This window comes from Trematomus bernacchii, unplaced genomic scaffold (assembly GCF_902827165.1).
Source record: "Trematomus bernacchii unplaced genomic scaffold, fTreBer1.1, whole genome shotgun sequence".
NCBI classification, from domain to species: domain Eukaryota; kingdom Metazoa; phylum Chordata; class Actinopteri; order Perciformes; family Nototheniidae; genus Trematomus; species Trematomus bernacchii.
The window spans coordinates 1,215-22,054 of NW_022987400.1; the positions used below are offsets into that span (position 1 = coordinate 1,215).

A 20,840-nucleotide genomic window follows, 5' to 3' on the forward strand; every position below is an offset into this window, starting at 1 on the left:
GAGACAAACTGAGACACACTGAGACAAACTGATGACAAAACTGAGACTCACTGAGACAAACTGAGACCAAACTGAGACAAACTGAGACAAACTGAGACAGCTGAGACAATCTGAGACAAACTGAGACCAAACTGAGACAAACTGAGACAAGCTGAGACAAGCTGAGACAAGCTGAGACTCACTGAGACAAACTGAGACAAACTGAGACAAACTGAGACTCACTGAGACAAACTGAGACAAACTGAGACAAACTGAGACAAGCTGAGACAAACTGAGACAAACTGAGACAAACTGAGACACACTGAGACAAACTGAGTCAAACTGAGTCAAACTGAGACAAACTGAGACAAACTGAGACAAACTGAGACAAGCTGAGACAAACTGAGACTAACTGAGACTAACTGAGACACACTGAGACAAACTGAGACAAGCTGAGACAAACTGAGACAAACTGAGACAAGCTGAGTCAAACTGAGTCAAACTGAGACAAACTGAGACAAGCTGAGACAAACTGAGACTAACTGAGACTAACTGAGACACACTGAGACAAACTGAGACAAGCTGAGACAAACTGAGACAAACTGAGACAAGCTGAGTCAAACTGAGTCAAACTGAGACAAACTGAGTCAAACTGAGACAAACTGAGACAAACTGAGACAAACTGAGACAAACTGAGACAAGCTGAGACAAACTGAGACAAACTGAGTCAAACTGAGTCAAACTGAGTCAAACTGAGACAAACTGAGACAAACTGAGACAAGCTGAGACAAGCTGAGACAAACTGAGACAAACTGAGACAAACTGAGACAAACTGAGACAAGCTGAGACAAGCTGAGACAAGCTGAGACTCACTGAGACAAACTGAGACAAACTGAGACAAACTGAGACTCACTGAGACAAACTGAGACAAACTGAGACAAACTGAGACAAACTGAGACAAGCTGAGACAAACTGAGACAAACTGAGACAAACTGAGACACACTGAGACAACTGAGTCAAACTGAGTCAAACTGAGACAAGCTGAGACAAACTGAGACAAACTGAGACAAACTGAGACAAACTGAGACAAACTGAGACACACTCTGACTCTCTTTCTCTGCTTCAGATGGATATCTGGAATATGTGACTGGCCGTTGTGAGTTCACCTCCTCTGAGCTGAAGGACATCCAGTACATACAGTCATACTATTACAACAAGTTGGAGCACACCAGGTTTGACAGCAGTGTGGGGGAGTATGTTGGATACACTGCTTATGGTGTGAGGAACGCAGAGTTCTTCAACAAGGATCCTGCAATCCTGGCCCAGGCGAGAGCAGCGAAGGAGACGTTCTGCCAACACAACGTTAAGCTTGACTACCAGCTCACCCTGCCTCACTCAGGTGAGTCTGTAGACCCTGTCTCTCTCAAGTGAGTCTGTAGACCCTGTCTCTCTCAGGTGAGTCTGTAGACCCTGTCTCTCTCAGGTGAGTCTGTAGACCCTGTCTCTCTCAGGTGAGTCTGTAGACCCTGTCTCACTCAGGTGAGTCTGTAGACCCTGCCTCACTCAGGTGAGTCTGTAGACCCTGTCTCACTCAGGTGAGTCTGTAGACCCTGTCTCTCTCAGGTGAGTCTGTAGACCCTGTCTCTCTCAGGTGAGTCTGTAGACCCTGTCTCTCTCAGTCTGTAGACCCTGCCTCTCTCAGGTGAGTCTGTAGACCCTGTCTCACTCAGTCTGTAGACCCTGCCTCTCTCAGGTGAGTCTGTAGACCCTGTCTCTCTCAGTCTGTAGACCCTGCCTCTCTCAGGTGAGTCTGTAGACCCTGTCTCTCTCAGTCTGTAGACCCTGTCTCTCTCAGGTGAGTCTGTAGACCCTGTCTCTCTCAGTCTGTAGACCCTGTCTCTCTCAGGTGAGTCTGTAGACCCTGTCTCTCTCAGGTGAGTCTGTAGACCCAGTGAATGCTTTGATTAGTCTCTGTCTCCACCTGGTGGTGAGACTCTGCCTCAGCAGCAGAAACACCTAATATCTCTGAAGGGGTTATGATACTTCTGTTTTTAATAACTCACTATCTTCATTCACTAAATACATTACAAATATATATAGAAGGTGTCTCTCTGCTCTCTCAGCATCACATCTATAGATATATATATAGATATATATATATATATCTATATATATAAATGTATATATTTATATATATTGTGTCACTGAAGCTGTATGAAGCATGTGAGAGCAGTCCTCTAACCTGAACACTAGCTCTGTAACACGTAGTAAATGTGTTCTGTAACTCCAGGTGTTTATTACCCCCTGCTGAGTGATTATAAAGGAGAGAGATGGCATCAGTCCGTCTCACTAATGCAGGGGCGGGGAACCTTTTTTAAATTTCTACAACATCGGACTGTACGTGTCTTTGTGATAAATATTTATTACACTCACAATGCTCGTGCCACACACACAGAGCCGAGCTTGAGTGACACACAAAGACCCAGAAGTACTAGTACTGTAATGTATCATATGATTTCTATGGTGTTATTGTATGATCAGTATGAGAGATGAGCAGATGCCACTGGGCTTACAACTAAAGACACAGCCAGGCACAGAACACAGCATGTGTACGGCTCCTCGTGGGTTCTGCAGTTTGTGAAGTGCTGGAGCTGCATTCCGGTGCGTTCAGGAAGCACCACACCACGTGATGACACATTACGCTCGTGTTGTGTTCAAGGAACCTGTCCTTGGCCAGGAAAAACAGGCAGTCGATTGTTTGATTATATCGCGGTCTAGATTTCTTTAATTATTTTATATTTTTGTTGCGTGCGTTTATAAATTACCTCGAGGGCCGTATACAGCCCGGAGGATGGAGGTTCCCCACCCCTGCACTAAAGTCTTAATTTGAACACACCCTCATATATATGAAGCAGATTGATTTCATTCAAAGTGTTTCTCATTGAAAGTGCTTCTGTAGATCCATACATTAAAGGTTCTGTGTATTTGAATTAACTGAGGATCCAGGAGTTATTTATGAAGAGAATAACAGAACCAGTATGTATTATGTCTAAAAATCTATATCTAAAATCAAACGATGATGTTAATAACAGTAGTTAACCACTAATTACTAACGGTAACGATGATGTTAATAACAGTAGTTAACCACTAATTACTAACGGTAACTATGATGTTAATGACAGCAGTTAACCACTAATTACTAACGGTAACTATGATGTTAATAACAGTAGTTAACCACTAACTACTAACGGTAACGATGATGTTAATAACAGCAGTTAACCACTAATTACTAACGGTAACTATGATGTTAATGACAGCAGTTAACCACTAATTACTAACGGTAACTATGATGTTAATGACAGCAGTTAACCACTAATTACTAACGGTAACTATGATGTTAATAACAGTAGTTAACCACTAATTACTAACGGTAACTATGATGTTAATAACAGTAGTTAACCACTAATTACTAACGGTAACGATGATGTTAATGACAGCAGTTAACCACTAGTTACTAACGGTAACGATGATGTTAATGACAGCAGTTAACCACTAGTTACTAACGGTAACGATGATGTTAATGACAGCAGTTAACCACTAATTACTAACGGTAACTATGATGTTAATAACAGCAGTTAACCACTAATTACTAACGGTAACTATGATGTTAATAACAGTAGTTAACCACTAATTACTAACGGTAACTATGATGTTAATGACAGCAGTTAACCACTAATACTAACGGTAACGATGATGTTAATAACAGTAGTTAAACACTAATTACAACGGTAACTATGATGTTAATGACAGCAGTTAACCACTAATTACTAACGGTAACTATGATGTTAATAACAGTAGTTAACCACTAATTACTAACGGTAACTATGATGTTAATAACAGCAGTTAACCACTAATTACTAACGGTAACTATGATGTTAATGACAGCAGTTAACCACTAATTACTAACGGTAACTATGATGTTAATAACAGCAGTAAACCACTAATTACTAATGGTAACTATGATGTTAATGACAGCAGTTAACCACTAATTACTAACGGTAACTATGATGTTAATAACAGTAGTTAACCACTAACTACTAACGGTAACGATGATGTTAATAACAGCAGTTAACCACTAATTACTAACGGTAACTATGATGTTAATAACAGTAGTTAACCACTAATTACTAACGGTAACGATGATGTTAATGACAGCAGTTAACCACTAATTACTAACGGTAACTATGATGTTAATGACAGCAGTTAACCACTAATTACTAACGGTAACTATGATGTTAATAACAGTAGTTAACCACTAATTACTAACGGTAACTATGATGTTAATAACAGTAGTTAACCACTAATTACTAACGGTAACGATGATGTAATGACAGCAGTTAACCACTAGTTACTAACGGTAACGATGATGTTAATGACAGCAGTTAACCACTAATTACTAACGGTAACTATGATGTTAATGACAGCAGTTAACCACTAATTACTAACGGTAACTATGATGTTAATGACAGCAGTTAACCACTAATTACTAACGGTAACTATGATGTTAATAATAGTAGTTAACCACTAATTACTAACGGTAACTATGATGTTAATAACAGTAGTTAACCACTAATTACTAACGGTAACTATGATGTTAATGACAGCAGTTAAACACTAATTACTAACGGTAACTATGATGTTAATAACAGTAGTTAACCACTAATTACTAACGGTAACTATGATGTTAATAACAGCAGTTAACCACTAATTACTAACGGTAACTATGATGTTAATAACAGTAGTTAACCACTAATTACTAACGGTAACTATGATGTTAATAACAGTAGTTAACCCACTAATTACTAACGGTAACTATGATGTTAATGACAGCAGTTAACCACTAATTACTAACGGTAACTATGATGTTAATAACAGCAGTAAACCACTAATTACTAATGGTAACTATGATGTTAATAATAGTAGTTAACCACTAATTACTAACGGTAACGATGATGTTAATAACAGCAGTAAACCACTAATTACTAACGGTAACGATGATGTTAATGACAGTAGTTAACCACTAATTACTAACGGTAACGATGATGTTAATGACAGTAGTTAACCACTAATTACTAACGGTAACTATGATGTTAATAACAGTAGTTAACCACTAATTACTAACGGTAACTATGATGTTAATAACAGTAGTTAACCACTAATTACTAACGGTAACTATGATGTTAATAACAGTAGTTAACCACTAATTACTAACGGTAACTATGATGTTAATAACAGCAGTTAACCACTAATTACTAACGGTAACTATGATGTTAATAACAGTAGTTAACCACTAATTACTAACGGTAACTATGATGTTAATAACAGCAGTTAACCACTAATTACTAACGGTAACTATGATGTTAATAACAGTAGTTAACCCACTAATTACTAACGGTAACTATGATGTTAATAACAGCAGTTAACCACTAATTACTAACGGTAACTCTTGATGTTAATAACAGTAGTTAACCACTAATTACTAACGGTAACTATGATGTTAATAACAGCAGTTAACCACTAATTACTAACGGGTAACTATGATGTTAATAACAGTAGTTAACCACTAATTACTAACGGTAACTATGATGTTAATAACAGCAGTTAACCACTAATTACTAACGGTAAACTATGATGTTAATAACAGTAGTTAACCACTAATACTAACGGTAAATATGATGTTAATAACAGCAGTTAACCACTAATTTACTAACGGTAACTATGATGTTAATAACAGTAGTTAACCACTAATTACTAACGGTAACTATGATGTTAATAACAGTAGTTAACCACTAATACTAACGGTAACTATGATGTTAATAACAGCAGTTAACCACTAATTACTAACGGTAACTATGATGTTAATAACAGTAGTTAACCACTAATTTACTAACGGTAACTATGATGTTAATAACAGCAGTTAACCACTAATTACTAACGGTAAACTATGATGTTAATAACAGTAGTTAACCACTAATTACTAACGGTAACTATGATGTTAATAACAGTAGTTAACCACTAATTACTAACGGTAACTATGATGTTAATAACAGCAGTTAACCACTAATTACTAACGGTAACGATGATGTTAATGACAGTAGTAAACCACTAATTACTAACGGTAACGATGATGTTAATAACAGCAGTTAACCACTAATTACTAACGGTAACGATGATGTTAATAACAGTAGCTAACCACTAATTACTAACGGTAACGATGATGTTAATAACAGTAGTTAACCACTAATTACTAACGGTAACGATGATGTTAATAACAGTAGTTAACCACTAATTACTAACGGTAACGATGATGTTAATAACAGCAGTTAACCACTAATTACTAACGGTAACTATGATGTTAATAACAGCAGTTAACCACTAATTACTAACGGTAACTATGATGTTAATAACAGCAGTTAACCACTAATTACTAACGGTAACGATGATGTTAATGACAGCAGTTAACCACTAATTACTAACGGTAACTATGATGTTAATAACAGTAGTTAACCACTCATTACTAACGGTAACGATGATGTTAATGACAGCAGTTAACCACTAATTACTAACGGTAACTATGATGTTAATAACAGTAGTTAACCACTAATTACTAACGGTAACGATGATGTTAATAACAGCAGTTAACCACTAATTACTAACGGTAACTATGATGTTAATAACAGTAGTTAACCACTAATTACTAACGGTAACGATGATGTTAATAACAGTAGTTAACCACTAATTACTAACGGTAACTATGATGTTAATAACAGTAGTTAACCACTAATTACTAACGGTAACTATGATGTTAATAACAGCAGTAAAACCACTAATTACTAACGGTAACGATGATGTTAATAAACAGTAGTTTAACCACTAATTACTAACGGTAACGATGATGTTAATAACAGTAGTTAACCACTAATTACTAACGGTAACTATGATGTTAATAACAGTAGTTAACCACTAATTACTAACGGTAACGATGATGTTAATAACAGTAGTTAACCACTAATTACTAACGGTAACTATGATGTAATAACAGTAGTTAACCACTAATTACTAACGGTAACGATTGATGTTAATAACAGTAGTTAACCACTAATTACTAACGGTAACTATGATGTTAATAACAGCAGTTAACCACTAATTACTAACGGTAACTATGATGTTAATAACAGCAGTAAACCACTAATTACTAACGGTAACGATGATGTTAATAACAGTAGTTAACCACTAATTACTAACGGTAACGATGATGTTAATAACAGTAGTTAACCACTAATTACTAACGGTAACTATGATGTTAATAACAGTAGTTAACCACTAATTACTAACGGTAACTATGATGTTAATAACAGCAGTTAACCACTAATTACTAACGGTAACCATGATGTTAATAACAGTAGTTAACCACTAATTACTAACGGTAACGATGATGTTAATAACAGCAGTTAACCACTAATTACTAACGGTAACGATGATGTTAATAACAGTAGTTAACCACTAATTACTAACGGTAACGATGATGTTAATAACAGTAGTTAACCACTAATTACTAACGGTAACCATGATGTTAATAACAGTAGTTAACCACTCATTACTAACGGTAACTATGATGTTAATAACAGTAGTTAACCACTAATTACTAACGGTAACTATGATGTTAATAACAGCAGTTAACCACTAATTACTAACGGTAACTATGATGTTAATAACAGTAGTTAACCACTAATTACTAACGGTAACTATGATGTTAATAACAGTAGTTAACCACTAATTACTAACGGTAACGATGATGTGTGTTTCAGTGAAGCCCTACGTCCGGCTTCACTCCACGGTCTCTCCCAGTGGATCACATCCGGCCATGCTGGTCTGCAGCGTCTACGAGTTCTACCCAAACTCATCAAAGTGAGCTGGATCAGGAATGGACAGGAAGTCACCTCTGATGTCACTTCCTCTGAAGAGCTGGCTGACAGTGACTGGTACTACCAGGTCCACTCCCACCTGGAGTACACGCCCAGGTGAGTCCAGGTCCAGGTCCACTCCCACCTGGAGTACACGCCCAGGTGAGTCCAGATCCAGGTCCACTCCCACCTGGAGTACACGCCCAGGTGAGTCCAGGTCCAGGTCCAGGTCCAGTCTGAATGCTGCTTTGTGTCTGCAGGTCTGGAGACAAGATCTCCTGCATGGTGGAGCACGTCAGCCTGGGAGAGCCTCTGGTTACTGACTGGGGTAAATACCTGTCTGTCTGCTCACCTGTCTGTCTGACCACCTGTCTGTCTGCTCACCTGTATCTCTGCTCACCTGTCTCTCTGCTCACCTGTATCTCTCTCTCCACCTGTCTCTCTGCTCACCTGTCTCTCTGCTCTCACCTGTCTCTCTGCTCACCTGTCTCTCTCTCTGCTCACCTGTCTCTCTGCTCACCTGTCTCTCTGCTCTCCACCTCTCTCTCCATCTGTCTGTCTGACCCATCTGTCTCTCTCTCTCTCCACCTGTCTCTCTGCTCACCTGTCTCTCTCTCTCCACCTGTCTCTCTGCTCACCTGTCTCTCTCTCTCCACCTGTCTCTCTGCTCACCTGTCTCTCTCTCTCCACCTGTCTCTCTGCTCTCCACCTGTCTCTCTGCTCACCTGTCTCTCTCTCTCTCACCTGTCTCTCTGCTCACCTGTCTCTCTCTCTCTCCACCTGTCTCTCTGCTCTCCACCTGTCTCTCTGCTCACCTGTCTCTCTGCTCACCTGTCTCTCTGCTCTCCCCACCTGTCTCTCTGCTCTCCACCTGTCTCTCTGCTCACCTGTCTCTCTGCTCACCTGTCTCTCTGCTCACCTGTCTCTCTGCTCACCTGTCTCTCTGCTCACCTGTCTCTCTGCTCACTTGTCTCTCTGCTCTCCACCTGTCTCTCCACCTGTCTCTCTCTCTCCACCTGTCTCTCTCTCCACCTGTCTCTCTCTCCACCTGTCTCTCCACCTGTCTCTCTGCTCACCTGTCTCTCTCTCTCTCCACCTGTCTCTCTGCTCACCTGTCTCTCTCTCTCCACCTGTCTCTCTGCTCACCTGTCTCTCTCTCTGCTCACCTGTCTCTCTGCTCTCCACCTCTCTCTCCATCTGTCTGTCTCTCTCTCTCTCCACCTGTCTGTCCATCTGTCTCTCTCTCTCTCCACCTGTCTGTCTGACCCATGTCTCTCTCTCTCTCCACCTGTCTCTCTGCTCACCTGTCTCTCTCTCTCTCCACCTGTCTCTCTGCTCACCTGTCTCTCTGCTCACCTGTCTCTCTGCTCTCCTGTCTCTCTGCTCACCTGTCTCTCTCTCTCCACCTGTCTCTCTGCTCACCTGTCTCTCTCTCTCTCCACCTGTCTCTCTGCTCTCCACCTGTCTCTCTGCTCACCTGTCTCTCTGCTCACCTGTCTCTCTCTCTCTCCACCTGTCTCTTCTGACTCACCTTGTCTCTCTGCTCACCTGTCTCTCTGCACCTGTCTCTCTGCTCACTTGTCTCTCTGCTCTCCACCTGTCTCTCCACCTGTCTCTCTCTCTCCACCTGTCTCTCTCTCCCACCTGTCTCTCTCTCCACCTGTCTCTCCACCTGTCTCTCTGCTCACCTGTCTCTCTCTCTACCTGTCTGTCCTCAGACCCCTCCATGCCAGAGTCTGAGAGGAACAAGATAGCCATCGGAGCTGCAGGGCTGATCCTGGGTCTGACCTTATCTCTGGCCGGGTTCATCTACTACAAGAGGAAGTCCAGAGGTGAAGCAGCTCACTTTCAAAGTTTCAGATCCATCAGACCCGGTCTGTGCTAAGACCTCCTCCAGAGACCTGGTCCTCTGCACCCACATGGTTCTGAAGGACCGGTTCACTGAGGTATCAGGGTTTGGATTGACCCTGTCCTCGTCTTCTCTTTCAGGACGGATCCTGGTTCCCAGCCACTGATCCTGGTCCTGGTTCCCAGCAGCAGTTCCTGGTCCCCAGCAGCTGATCCTGGTCCTGGTCCCCAGCGGCTGGTCCTGGTCCTGGTTCCTAGCAGTGGGTCCTGGTCCTGTGTGTGTCTTCAAACCGCTTCATGTGCTGCTAGCTGCTGACTCTGTGATGATCTGAGCTCTGATACTCTGCCGGTCTGAACCCTGATCCAGGACTCTGGTCATCATGACTCTGTTGGGAATTAAGGGCTCCATATAAACCAGTATATAGCAGATATAGTGCAGGGGGGGGGGGTATTTACTCTGACAGACCAGGTTCAGTCTGGACTGTGCTAGTCTTTGTGTGAAATCAATATGTACTTATATCCAAAGCTCTGTTTCTAAATCAATGTACTCCAGGTAGTTTAAAGCCTTCCTCCAGGGTTGCTGATTGTGAGACTTTTCAATAAACCTTGAGACTACTTCCTGACTCTGATTTACTGAACCAACACATCTCAGGGGTCCCGGCTGGTGTCTGGTCCCCTCTGTGTCACTGTTCATAATGTAGTATCACTCCTTCTGATTACCCTCCAGAGAGCCAGCAGCATCCAGTCAGCACGTACTCATGTTAAAGGTCTGGTCTATAAATCCATCCCTGAATATTGCTGATCCGAGCGAGGACCGAGACCCCCGTCTGTAAAGCTTCAGATGAACTGACTGTCTCAATGAGACACAGGAGACGTTCTCTGACAGCCAGGACTGTTTACAATCCACCAAAACCCCCAAATAGCAGCTTCTGACAGAAATCCCACTGGTCTCCATGGAGGGGACGGAGGGGACAGCTGGGAGGTGGTCCTCCCACAGAGACACCACGCACATACTCTCATATTCCTGTCAGACATCAGAGATCAGGGGGTTTCCTCCTCCAGGGTGAGGGTCCAAGGGCAGAGGGTGTAAGGACACAGGGTCCAAGGACACAGGGTCCAAGGACAGAGGGTGCTAGGACAGAGGGTCCAAGGCAGTGTTTCCGCCAGACCAGGGCTGAGAGGGCGTCCACCCCGAGAGCGGGGTGGGGGGGGGGGGGGGGGGGGGGGGGGGGGGGGGGGGGGTATATACTATCGCTTTACGTATATATGCACACTACGTATAGATGTGCATCTCCATCACTGAGGCCGATGCGATGCGCATCTCGATACGTTGCCAACGATGCGATACATTAACGATACCTTTGAAACACCAGGCGATGTGATACAATACGATTCACCCCTGTTGCGATACAGTTCGATACGATTTGATTCAACATTATGCGATTCGGGGCGATACGATGCGATTCAACACGGTGCAAAATAATGATACAATTCAATATGGTACGACAGAGGATTTTGTTTTATTCCTTATTGACCAGCACCTGCAAAAAACAATTACCATATAGCAATGGCCATACAGCTGCCAGACTGATGTACATAAAGGCCCCTACACACCAGGCCGATATCGGCCGTCTTGCGTTGTTGGGCGAAAGCAGGTGATACTTAAAGACATCAAACATAGCCCTTAAATGTCCTCTCTTACCTCCCACACATAGCAGGGACATCTCTGATATCGGCGGGAGCGTCCCCGGCTGTCCTCTGCTGAGAGCTCCGTGATTTGTTTGGTCAAGTCCGGTTTTTCATCTCATCGTAAATTTAGCAAGAAGTGGCCATTACTACATTACTGACTCAATAAACTACACACCCGCCAGAACACTGCGATCATCAGATGCAGGTCTATTAACTGTGATTTTATAGTATGTCTGCACTTTATGTGCTCATTTCATCATTCATGTATTTTTATATTCTAAAACATGTTTTCGATGGACGAGAGTGAAAATGGAACGCACACGCTATTTGTTTGTTTATATCAGTCTGTTCTTCTTCTCTGTCTTCCGGTTGTTGCCTATTTTGAATGACGAATACACACTACCGCCGCCTGCTGGTAAGGAGAGTTATTGCCACTCACGCATGCGCAGTTCGTACGTGCTCGGCTGAAGTCTTTGTGGTGTGTTCCAGTGCGACACACGGCCAAGACGCAGGAGAAGTCGCCGATGGAACAGTCGGTGTCGGTGTCGGCGAGTTCTCTGGTGACTGGCTGGTGTGTCAGGGCCTTAACACTCATTCAGTAGGCTAACTCACCAGTGAGCAGAAAGCAGCTGTTTCTATTATGAACATATAAAGAATACAAATAACCTTTCAAAAATAGGTCTTAATAACATTTCAACTATTATTGGCAGTCACAGGCTGCTGTAAAATAAAAACCACTCTCACTGACATAACACCTCACTGAGTGATTGAACTCATATGTCTTGCAGGTTTTTCTTCAGGAATATGAGTTGATCAACATGATCAGGATGAAGCAAGCTGCGCTTTGCTGTCACTATGTCACCGGCTGTACTAAACACTCGTTCAGAGGGTACACTTGTTGCAGGGATGGACAGGTAGCTCTTTGCCAATGTTGAGAGCAGTGGAAGATCCACTTGTTTTTTCCACCACTGCAACACATCACCACTCAAACCTAAAGCATCCCTCTCTCTGTACTTTAAGATTTCCTCCTTAGCTCTCTCCTTTGTGGTCTTTACTGGTGATCTTGCAGGGAGGAAATCACCGAACATCTGGTCCAAGGCCGTCTTCTTCATAGGAGGGACATCATCTTGGGAGTGGAAAAGAAAAGAAGAGAAGAGAGGATTTTTAGATTTAGATTACAAAAATGATGACATACAATACTATACACCCATTTTCAAATCAATACACTTTTATAACTTTTGGCACAGTTCCTATCAAAACAAACCTGTCTCTTCTTCCTCTCTGTGGGGGCTCCTGTCACCTTCTGTTTCATCTGCCTGGTCCTCATTAAGTGTATCACCACTGACAATAATCAGCACAGATGAGCTATTAGATTTCCTTAAACTAAACAAATAAGCGTCAGTTAAAGGGGACCTATCATACTATATTTGAAACATATATTGTAGGGCCAGACCTATATAAAACATGTCTGTGAAGTTTCTTTTTCAAAATCCCAAACAGATCCCCCGTTGTACCCACGCCTCATACTGCTCAAACCCCTCTTCTGAAGCCCTGTTAGAGAAACGCAGAATTTGGGTCCTTAGCTTGAAAAAAAGAAAGAAGAGGAGGCGGAGCTAATGCCTGATCAGAATTCTACCGGAGATAAAGTTAAATTCTGCTGTGATAAAACGCCATCCTGTTCTAAACCACATCAAGGATTATTTCTGAAACAGTATGGAGCTCAAATGCTTTTTCTCTTGCGGGTTTATCACAAGATGTTGGGGAAATATTTCCCAAGGCCCATAGCTTTGACCCAGTGTATCAGTTCTGACCTGACTGAGCACACGCACCTGTAACTTTGGCTGCTGTGCTCTCAGTGTGTCTCCCTGTTCCTGCCTGCTGGCGTCAGCTGATAGAGGTGTTATGCTTCTATGTTGTTCTGCTCAATGTTGGTTATTCTCTCTGAACTAGCTAAACACACGGGTCTGGGGTAGAGCTCTTCAGAATTGACGTGGAAACTCTCCCGTGAAGTCAGAACCTCTGGCTCTTGGACTTGTTTTGTGAATTCTCCGGCCGAAGCTCGTAATAAACCATCAGTGTTTGCCATCAAAGCTCCAGCTCTCCCCGTGTCTCCTTCCTGAGTCGGTGACTCCTCCTGCACTGCTACACAGAAGTTTCTCCAACACAAGGTGAGTTCTTTTTTTATTTCCTGCTTTTTAAACACATGTGCTCTCCAGTACAGGTTAGCTCTGAGTGTTAGCGATGCTTGCTAATGTAAACAAAGACGAGATTACGTCCAAAACACGTCAGGCATTGTTTCTGATAGCAACTTTCTGTGGGTCCGCTGCTGATTTGACGTCAGTTCGGATGGAATCTGTATCCGCTCGTTGTTCCCCCATTTTTAAAAGATGTGGGTACGGAGGAAAAGAGAGAGGGTTTTATTTTCTGACGCTGCGTGAGTTCCCCGACGCACCGGGGACACAGGTTTATGTATAAAAGATATCACAAAGTGCATTTTGCATGATAGGTCCCCTTTAAGTAAGCCACAGGTAAATAACAGTGAAAGTGAGACAGACACTAGCTACAATATATTGAGTAGAATATTCTTATAGTCAGGTTCACTACATACTTTTGTGGGATTTTTGTGGGGATTTGCAATACTATACATTTTCATTCTGTTGGCGGGGCTCAATGTTAGGGGAAACACTGCACACACACACACACACACACACACACACACACACACACACACACACACACACACACACACACACACACACACACACACACACACATTATACTATAGATACAGTAGTCCTAATGTTAGCTAGCTTAGTTAGTTAGTTAGTTAGCTAGCTAGTGTTATAAAGTAGGCTAATTGGAGGATAACACATATCTCAAACAATACATACAAACTATACAGTATTGTTAGCTAGCAAATTATTAGCAAAACGACTGGAAACTATTTTACCTAAACTAATTAGTCTTGATCAAACAGGTTTTGTCAAGGGCAGATATTCTTCTGATAATATAAGGAGACTTTTGAATGTTATAAACCATTTGGACACCTGTCAGAGGCCTTCTCTGCTTCTTTCTTTAGATGCCGAGAAGGCGTTTGACAGGGTAGAGTGGAATTTTCTTTTTGCTATCTTGAACAGATTGAATATGGGCTCTCGGTTCATGGAGTGGGTCAAATCAATTTATAAAAATCCTAACGCAGCGGTCATCACTAACTGCAGTTCCTCAGATGTTTTTCCACTAACAAGGGGGACAAGACAGGGATGCCCACTGTCGCCTTTGCTTTTTGCTATTGTGATTGAACCGCTGGCGTCATGTGTGCGAGACAACATGGGTATTAAAGGAGTGAAGATTAACGATGAACACAACATTTCTCTGTATGCTGACGATATCATTCTTTACTTAACAGACCCAGAACATTCAGTAGCACATCTGCACGACACGATAGAGCAATTTGGAAGATACTCAGGATATAAAATTAATTTTAAGAAATCTAATGCTTGTTTCTAACATATCACGCCAACAGCAAATCTGGAAAAGTCTTGTTCTTTTCATTTGTCACCAGGTGGCTTTAAATACTTAGGAATAAATATAACACCACACCTGGATAATCTGTTTAAAGAGAATTACAATCCGCTCATTGACAAAATCAAACAGGATTTATCTAAATGGTCCACATTGCCAATATCACTGCTAGGAAGAATCAATGTCATAAAAATGAATATTCTACCGAGATGTAATTTTCTTTTTCAAATGTTACCATGCTATTTATCCGCTGACTATTTTAAATCTCTCAATAGACATATCTCAAAATGTATCTGGTGTAATAAAAAACCAAGAATCAAGTTAATTACTCTCATGAAACCAGAAACTATGGGGGGGACTTGGTCTTCCTAACTTTCAACACTACTTCTGGTCAGCTCAATTAAGAAATGTACTATCATGGTCTCTGGGAAGAAAGGATTCACTATGGGTTCAGATAGAAGCCAATGTCTTTGACCCGCTGCCAGTGGAAACTCTTATATTTGTTAAGGATTTCAATAAGGTGAAAAATATGGACAAATGTTTTACAGATCAATACACTTTTAGCCTGGAGGGACTGTACAAAAAAAGTTCATGTTAACTCTGGTATTTCCATCTTTTCTCCTATTTTGAACAATCCGGATCTTAGCAAATATTTGTTGTCAATCGATATAAACAAATGGACGAAATCAGGTATAAAGCAATTGAAACATTTGTTTCACAAAGATGTAACAATGAAATCATTTAATGACTTAAGAGCAGAATATGACATTTCAAATAAGGATTTTTTTCAGATACCTGCAAATTAGGAACGTGATCCAATCAATTATTAAAAGCAATACATTGAGATGGGGATTGTTAGAAGAGGAGGAGATATTGATGTCATCGAGCACGATCAAAGTCACATTAGTGAATTTAATGCAGTTTTTTCTAAAAGAGCTCAGTCATCATTTCTAACTTTAAAAAAGATCTGGGAAAAGGACTTAGGGATACAGATAGATGAAACTACTTGGCTGAATATCTGTGAGAGAACACACTTTCCATTCACAAGCAATAAAATCAAAGAAGCAAACTTTAAATTTATCAACAAATTTTACCTCACACCCAAAAAGATGCATACCAAAGAAAACTCTCCAAAATGTCCGAGATGTAAAATAAAAGAAGGAACATTTATGCATCTGTTTTGCATCTGGGATTCGATTCATGCTCTCACAAAAGCCTAAATCCATGTTTTTCCTGTTACATGCCAAACTTTAAACTGAACCCAAAACATTACAGAATACCAGAGGTGGGAGTAAGTCCTACATGTGCAAGTCATGAGCAAGTCTCAAGTCTTGACCTACAAGTATCAAGCAAGTCCCAAGTCACTGTGGTGAGAGTCAAGCAAGTCAAGTCAAGTCACTGCTCAGGTCAAGTCAAGTCAAGTCAAGTCACTGCTCAGGTCAAGTCAAGTCAAGTCAAGTCATTGCTCAGGTCAAGTCAAGTCAAGTCAAGTCATTGCTCAGGTCAAGTCAAGTCAAGTCACTGCTCAGGTCAAGTCAAGTCAAGTCAAGTCATTGCTCAGGTCAAGTCAAGTCAAGTCAAGTCACTGCTCAGGTCAAGTCAAGTCATTGCTCAGGTCAAGTCAAGTCATTGCTCAGGTCAAGTCAAGTCAAGTCACTGCTCAGGTCAAGTCAAGTCAAGTCAAGTCAAGTCACTGCTCAGGTCAAGTCAAGTCACTGCTCAGGTCAAGTCAAGTCATTGCTCAGGTCAAGTCAAGTCACTGCTCAGGTCAAGTCAAGTCAAGTCACTGCTCAGGTCAAGTCAAGTCATTGCTCAGGTCAAGTCAAGTCAAGTCATTGCTCAGGTCAAGTCAAGTCAAGTCAAGTCAAGTCATTGCTCAGGTCAAGTCAAGTCAAGTCAAGTCATACGTAATTCTGATGAGTAAGCCCAGTTTCCGCATTTAAATCAGTTAAAAGACAGTGGTTATGAAAATGGATTCAACCCACACTATGATCTTCATTACATACACAGTTAATCATTTGAAATCTAATTTAGACCGATGACAATCATATTAGATTCATATTAACCCTAGAACTGCAGACAATATAGCTAGGACTCAATATAGCTAGGACTCAGTATAGCTAGGACTCAGTATAGCTAGGACTCAATATAGCTAGGACTCAGTATAGCTAGGACTCAATATAGCTAGGACTCAATATAGCTAGGACTCAGTATAGCTAGGACTCAATATAGCTAGGACTCAGTATAGCTAGGACTCAATATAGCTAGGACTCAATATAGCTAGGACTCAGTATAGCTAGGACTCAATATAGCTAGGACTCAATATAGCTAGGACTCAGTATGCTAGGAACTCAATATAGCTAGGACTCAGTATAGCTAGGGACTCAATATAGCTAGGACTCAATATAGCTAGGACTCAGTATAGCTAGACTCAATATAGCTAGGACTCAGTATAGCTAGGACTCAATATAGCTAGGACTCAGTATAGCTAGGACTCAATATAGCTAGGACTCAATATAGCTAGGACTCAATATAGCTAGGACTCAATATAGCTAGGACTCAATATAGCTAGGACTCAATATAGCTAGGACTCAGTATAGCTAGGACTCAATATAGCTAGGACTCAAGTATAGCTAGGACTCAATATAGCTAGGACTCAGTATAGCTAGGACTCAGTATAGCTAGGACTCAATATAGCTAGGACTCAGTATAGCTAGGACTCAGTATAGCTAGGACTCAATATAGCTAGGACTCAGTATAGCTAGGACTCAGTATAGCTAGGACTCAATATAGCTAGGACTCAATATAGCTAGGACTCAGTATAGCTAGGACTCAATATAGCTAGGACTCAGTATAGCTAGGACTCAGTATAGCTAGGACTCAATATAGCTAGGACTCAGTATAGCTAGGACTCAGTATAGCTAGGACTCAATATAGCTAGGACTCAGTATAGCTAGGACTCAGTATAGCTAGGACTCAGTATAGCTAGGACTCAGTATAGCTAGGACTCAGTATAGCTAGGACTCAGTATAGCTAGGACTCAGTATAGCTAGGACTCAGTATAGCTAGGACTCAGTATAGCTAGGACTCATATAGCTAGGACTCAGTATAGCTAGGACTCAGTATAGCTAGGACTCAGTATAGGACTCAGCTAGGACTCAATATAGCTAGGACTCAGTATAGCTAGGACTCAGTATAGCTAGGACTCAATATAGCTGGACTCATATAGCTAGGACTCAGTATAGCTAGGACTCAATATAGCTAGGACTCAGTATAGCTAGGACTCAGTATAGCTAGGACTCAGTATAGCTAGGACTCAGTATAGCTAGGACTCAATATAGCTAGGACTCAGTATAGCTAGGACTCAGTATAGCTAGGACTCAATATAGCTAGGACTCAATATAGCTAGGACTCAGTATAGCTAGGACTCAATATAGCTAGGACTCAGTATAGCTAGGACTCAGTATAGCTAGGACTCAATATAGCTAGGACTCATATAGCTAGGACTCAATATAGCTAGGACTCAGTATAGCTAGGACTCAATATAGCTAGGACTCAATATAGCTAGGACTCAATATAGCTAGGACTCAGTATAGCTAGGACTCAATATAGCTAGGACTCATATAGCTAGGACTCAATATAGCTAGGACTCAATATAGCTAGGACTCATATAGCTAGGACTCAATATAGCTAGGACTCAATATAGCTAGGACTCAGTATAGCTAGGACTCAGTATAGCTAGGACTCAGTATAGCTAGGACTCAGTATAGCTAGGACTCAGTATAGCTAGGACTCAATATAGCTAGGACTCAATATAGCTAGGACTCAATATAGCTAGGACTCAGTATAGCTAGGACTCAGTATAGCTAGGACTCAATATAGCTAGGACTCAGTATAGCTAGGACTCAGTATAGCTAGGACTCAGTATAGCTAGGACTCAATATAGCTAGGACTCAATATAGCTAGGACTCAATATAGCTAGGACTCAGTATAGCTAGGACTCAATATAGCTAGGACTCAATATAGCTAGGACTCAGTATAGCTAGGACTCAATATAGCTAGGACTCAGTATAGCTAGGACTCAGTATAGCTAGGACTCAATATAGCTAGGACTCAATATAGCTAGGACTCAATATAGCTAGGACTCAGTATAGCTAGGACTCAATATAGCTAGGACTCAATATAGCTAGGACTCAATATAGCTAGGACTCAGTATAGCTAGGACTCAATATAGCTAGGACTCAATATAGCTAGGACTCAATATAGCTAGGACTCAATATAGCTAGGACTCAATATAGCTAGGACTCAATATAGCTAGGACTCAATATAGCTAGGACTCAGTATAGCTAGGACTCAGTATAGCTAGGACTCAGTATAGCTAGGACTCAGTATAGCTAGGACTCAGTATAGCTAGGACTCAATATAGCTAGGACTCAATATAGCTAGGACTCAATATAGCTAGGACTCAGTATAGCTAGGACTCAGTATAGCTAGGACTCAATATAGCTAGGACTCAGTATAGCTAGGACTCAGTAAGCTAGGACTCAATATAGCTAGGACTCAAATAGCTAGGACTCAATATAGCTAGGACTCAGTATAGCTAGGACTCAATATAGCTAGGACTCAATATAGCTAGGACTCAATATAGCTAGGACTCAGTATAGCTAGGACTCAATATAGCTAGGACTCAGTATAGCTAGGACTCAGTATAGCTAGGACTCAATATAGCTAGGACTCAATATAGCTAGGACTCAATATAGCTAGGACTCAGTATAGCTAGGACTCAATATAGCTAGGACTCAATATAGCTAGGACTCAATATAGCTAGGACTCAGTATAGCTAGGACTCAATATAGCTAGGACTCAATATAGCTAGGACTCAGTATAGCTAGGACTCAATATAGCTAGGACTCAGTATAGCTAGGACTCAATATAGCTAGGACTCAGTATAGCTAGGACTCAATATAGCTAGGACTCAGTATAGCTAGGACTCAATATAGCTAGGACTCAGTATAGCTAGGACTCAATATAGCTAGGACTCGTATAGCTAGGACTCATATAGCTAGGACTCAGTATAGCTAGGACTCAATATAGCTAGGACTCAATATAGCTAGGACTCAGTATAGCTAGGACTCAGTATAGCTAGGACTCAGTATAGCTAGGACTCAATATAGCTAGGACTCAATATAGCTAGGACTCAGTATAGCTAGGACTCAGTATAGCTAGGACTCAATATAGCTAGGACTCAGTATAGCTAGGACTCAGTATAGCTAGGACTCAATATAGCTAGGACTCAGTATAGCTAGGACTCAATATAGCTAGGACTCAGTATAGCTAGGACTCAGTATAGCTAGGACTCAATATAGCTAGGACTCAATATAGCTAGGACTCAGTATAGCTAGCATTCAGTCAGTCTGTTCAAAAAGGCAGAATTCCAGGTAAGAAAATCATAGATGGAATTTGCCATTACACATATTTAATTTAAATGTCTGTAAACACTAGAACCACCAACAGCGTCAGCACCTACATAGATATCATTTTGAAATCATTTAATTTGTTCCTCTTCATCATTTCCTGATAAACTAAGTAGGACGATTTAAAACTCACTTAATTGGGTTAATTTAGAAATGGCTTCAGTTTATCATCAGAACAGATCAAAGAGTTCAGATTCATTTTACAATAAATCAAGGAATGATGCACTTCTACAAACAAAACAACATCATTAAAACATTTAAACAAACTACTAAAAGTAGATGAACTACATTATTCAACAGTTTACAGTAACCTCTCTCTCTCTCTCTCTCTCTCTCTCTCTCTCCCTCTCCTCTCTCTCTCTCT

General features: G+C 41.1%; 1 protein-coding gene across 1 annotated transcript; it reads left to right on the forward strand.

Moving 5' to 3' along the window:
- Positions 1 to 1,508: 1,508 nt before the first annotated feature.
- Positions 1,509 to 10,408, forward strand: LOC117486865 (rano class II histocompatibility antigen, A beta chain-like). Its single transcript, XM_034135451.1, is given in 6 exon segments — positions 1,509 to 1,518; positions 7,848 to 7,937; positions 7,940 to 8,060; positions 8,204 to 8,271; positions 9,662 to 9,775; positions 9,933 to 10,408. Coding segments are annotated over 5 exon segments (363 nt in total). The 5' UTR covers positions 1,509 to 1,518; positions 7,848 to 7,903; the 3' UTR covers positions 9,959 to 10,408.
- The last annotated feature ends 10,432 nt before the right edge of the window (positions 10,409 to 20,840 follow it).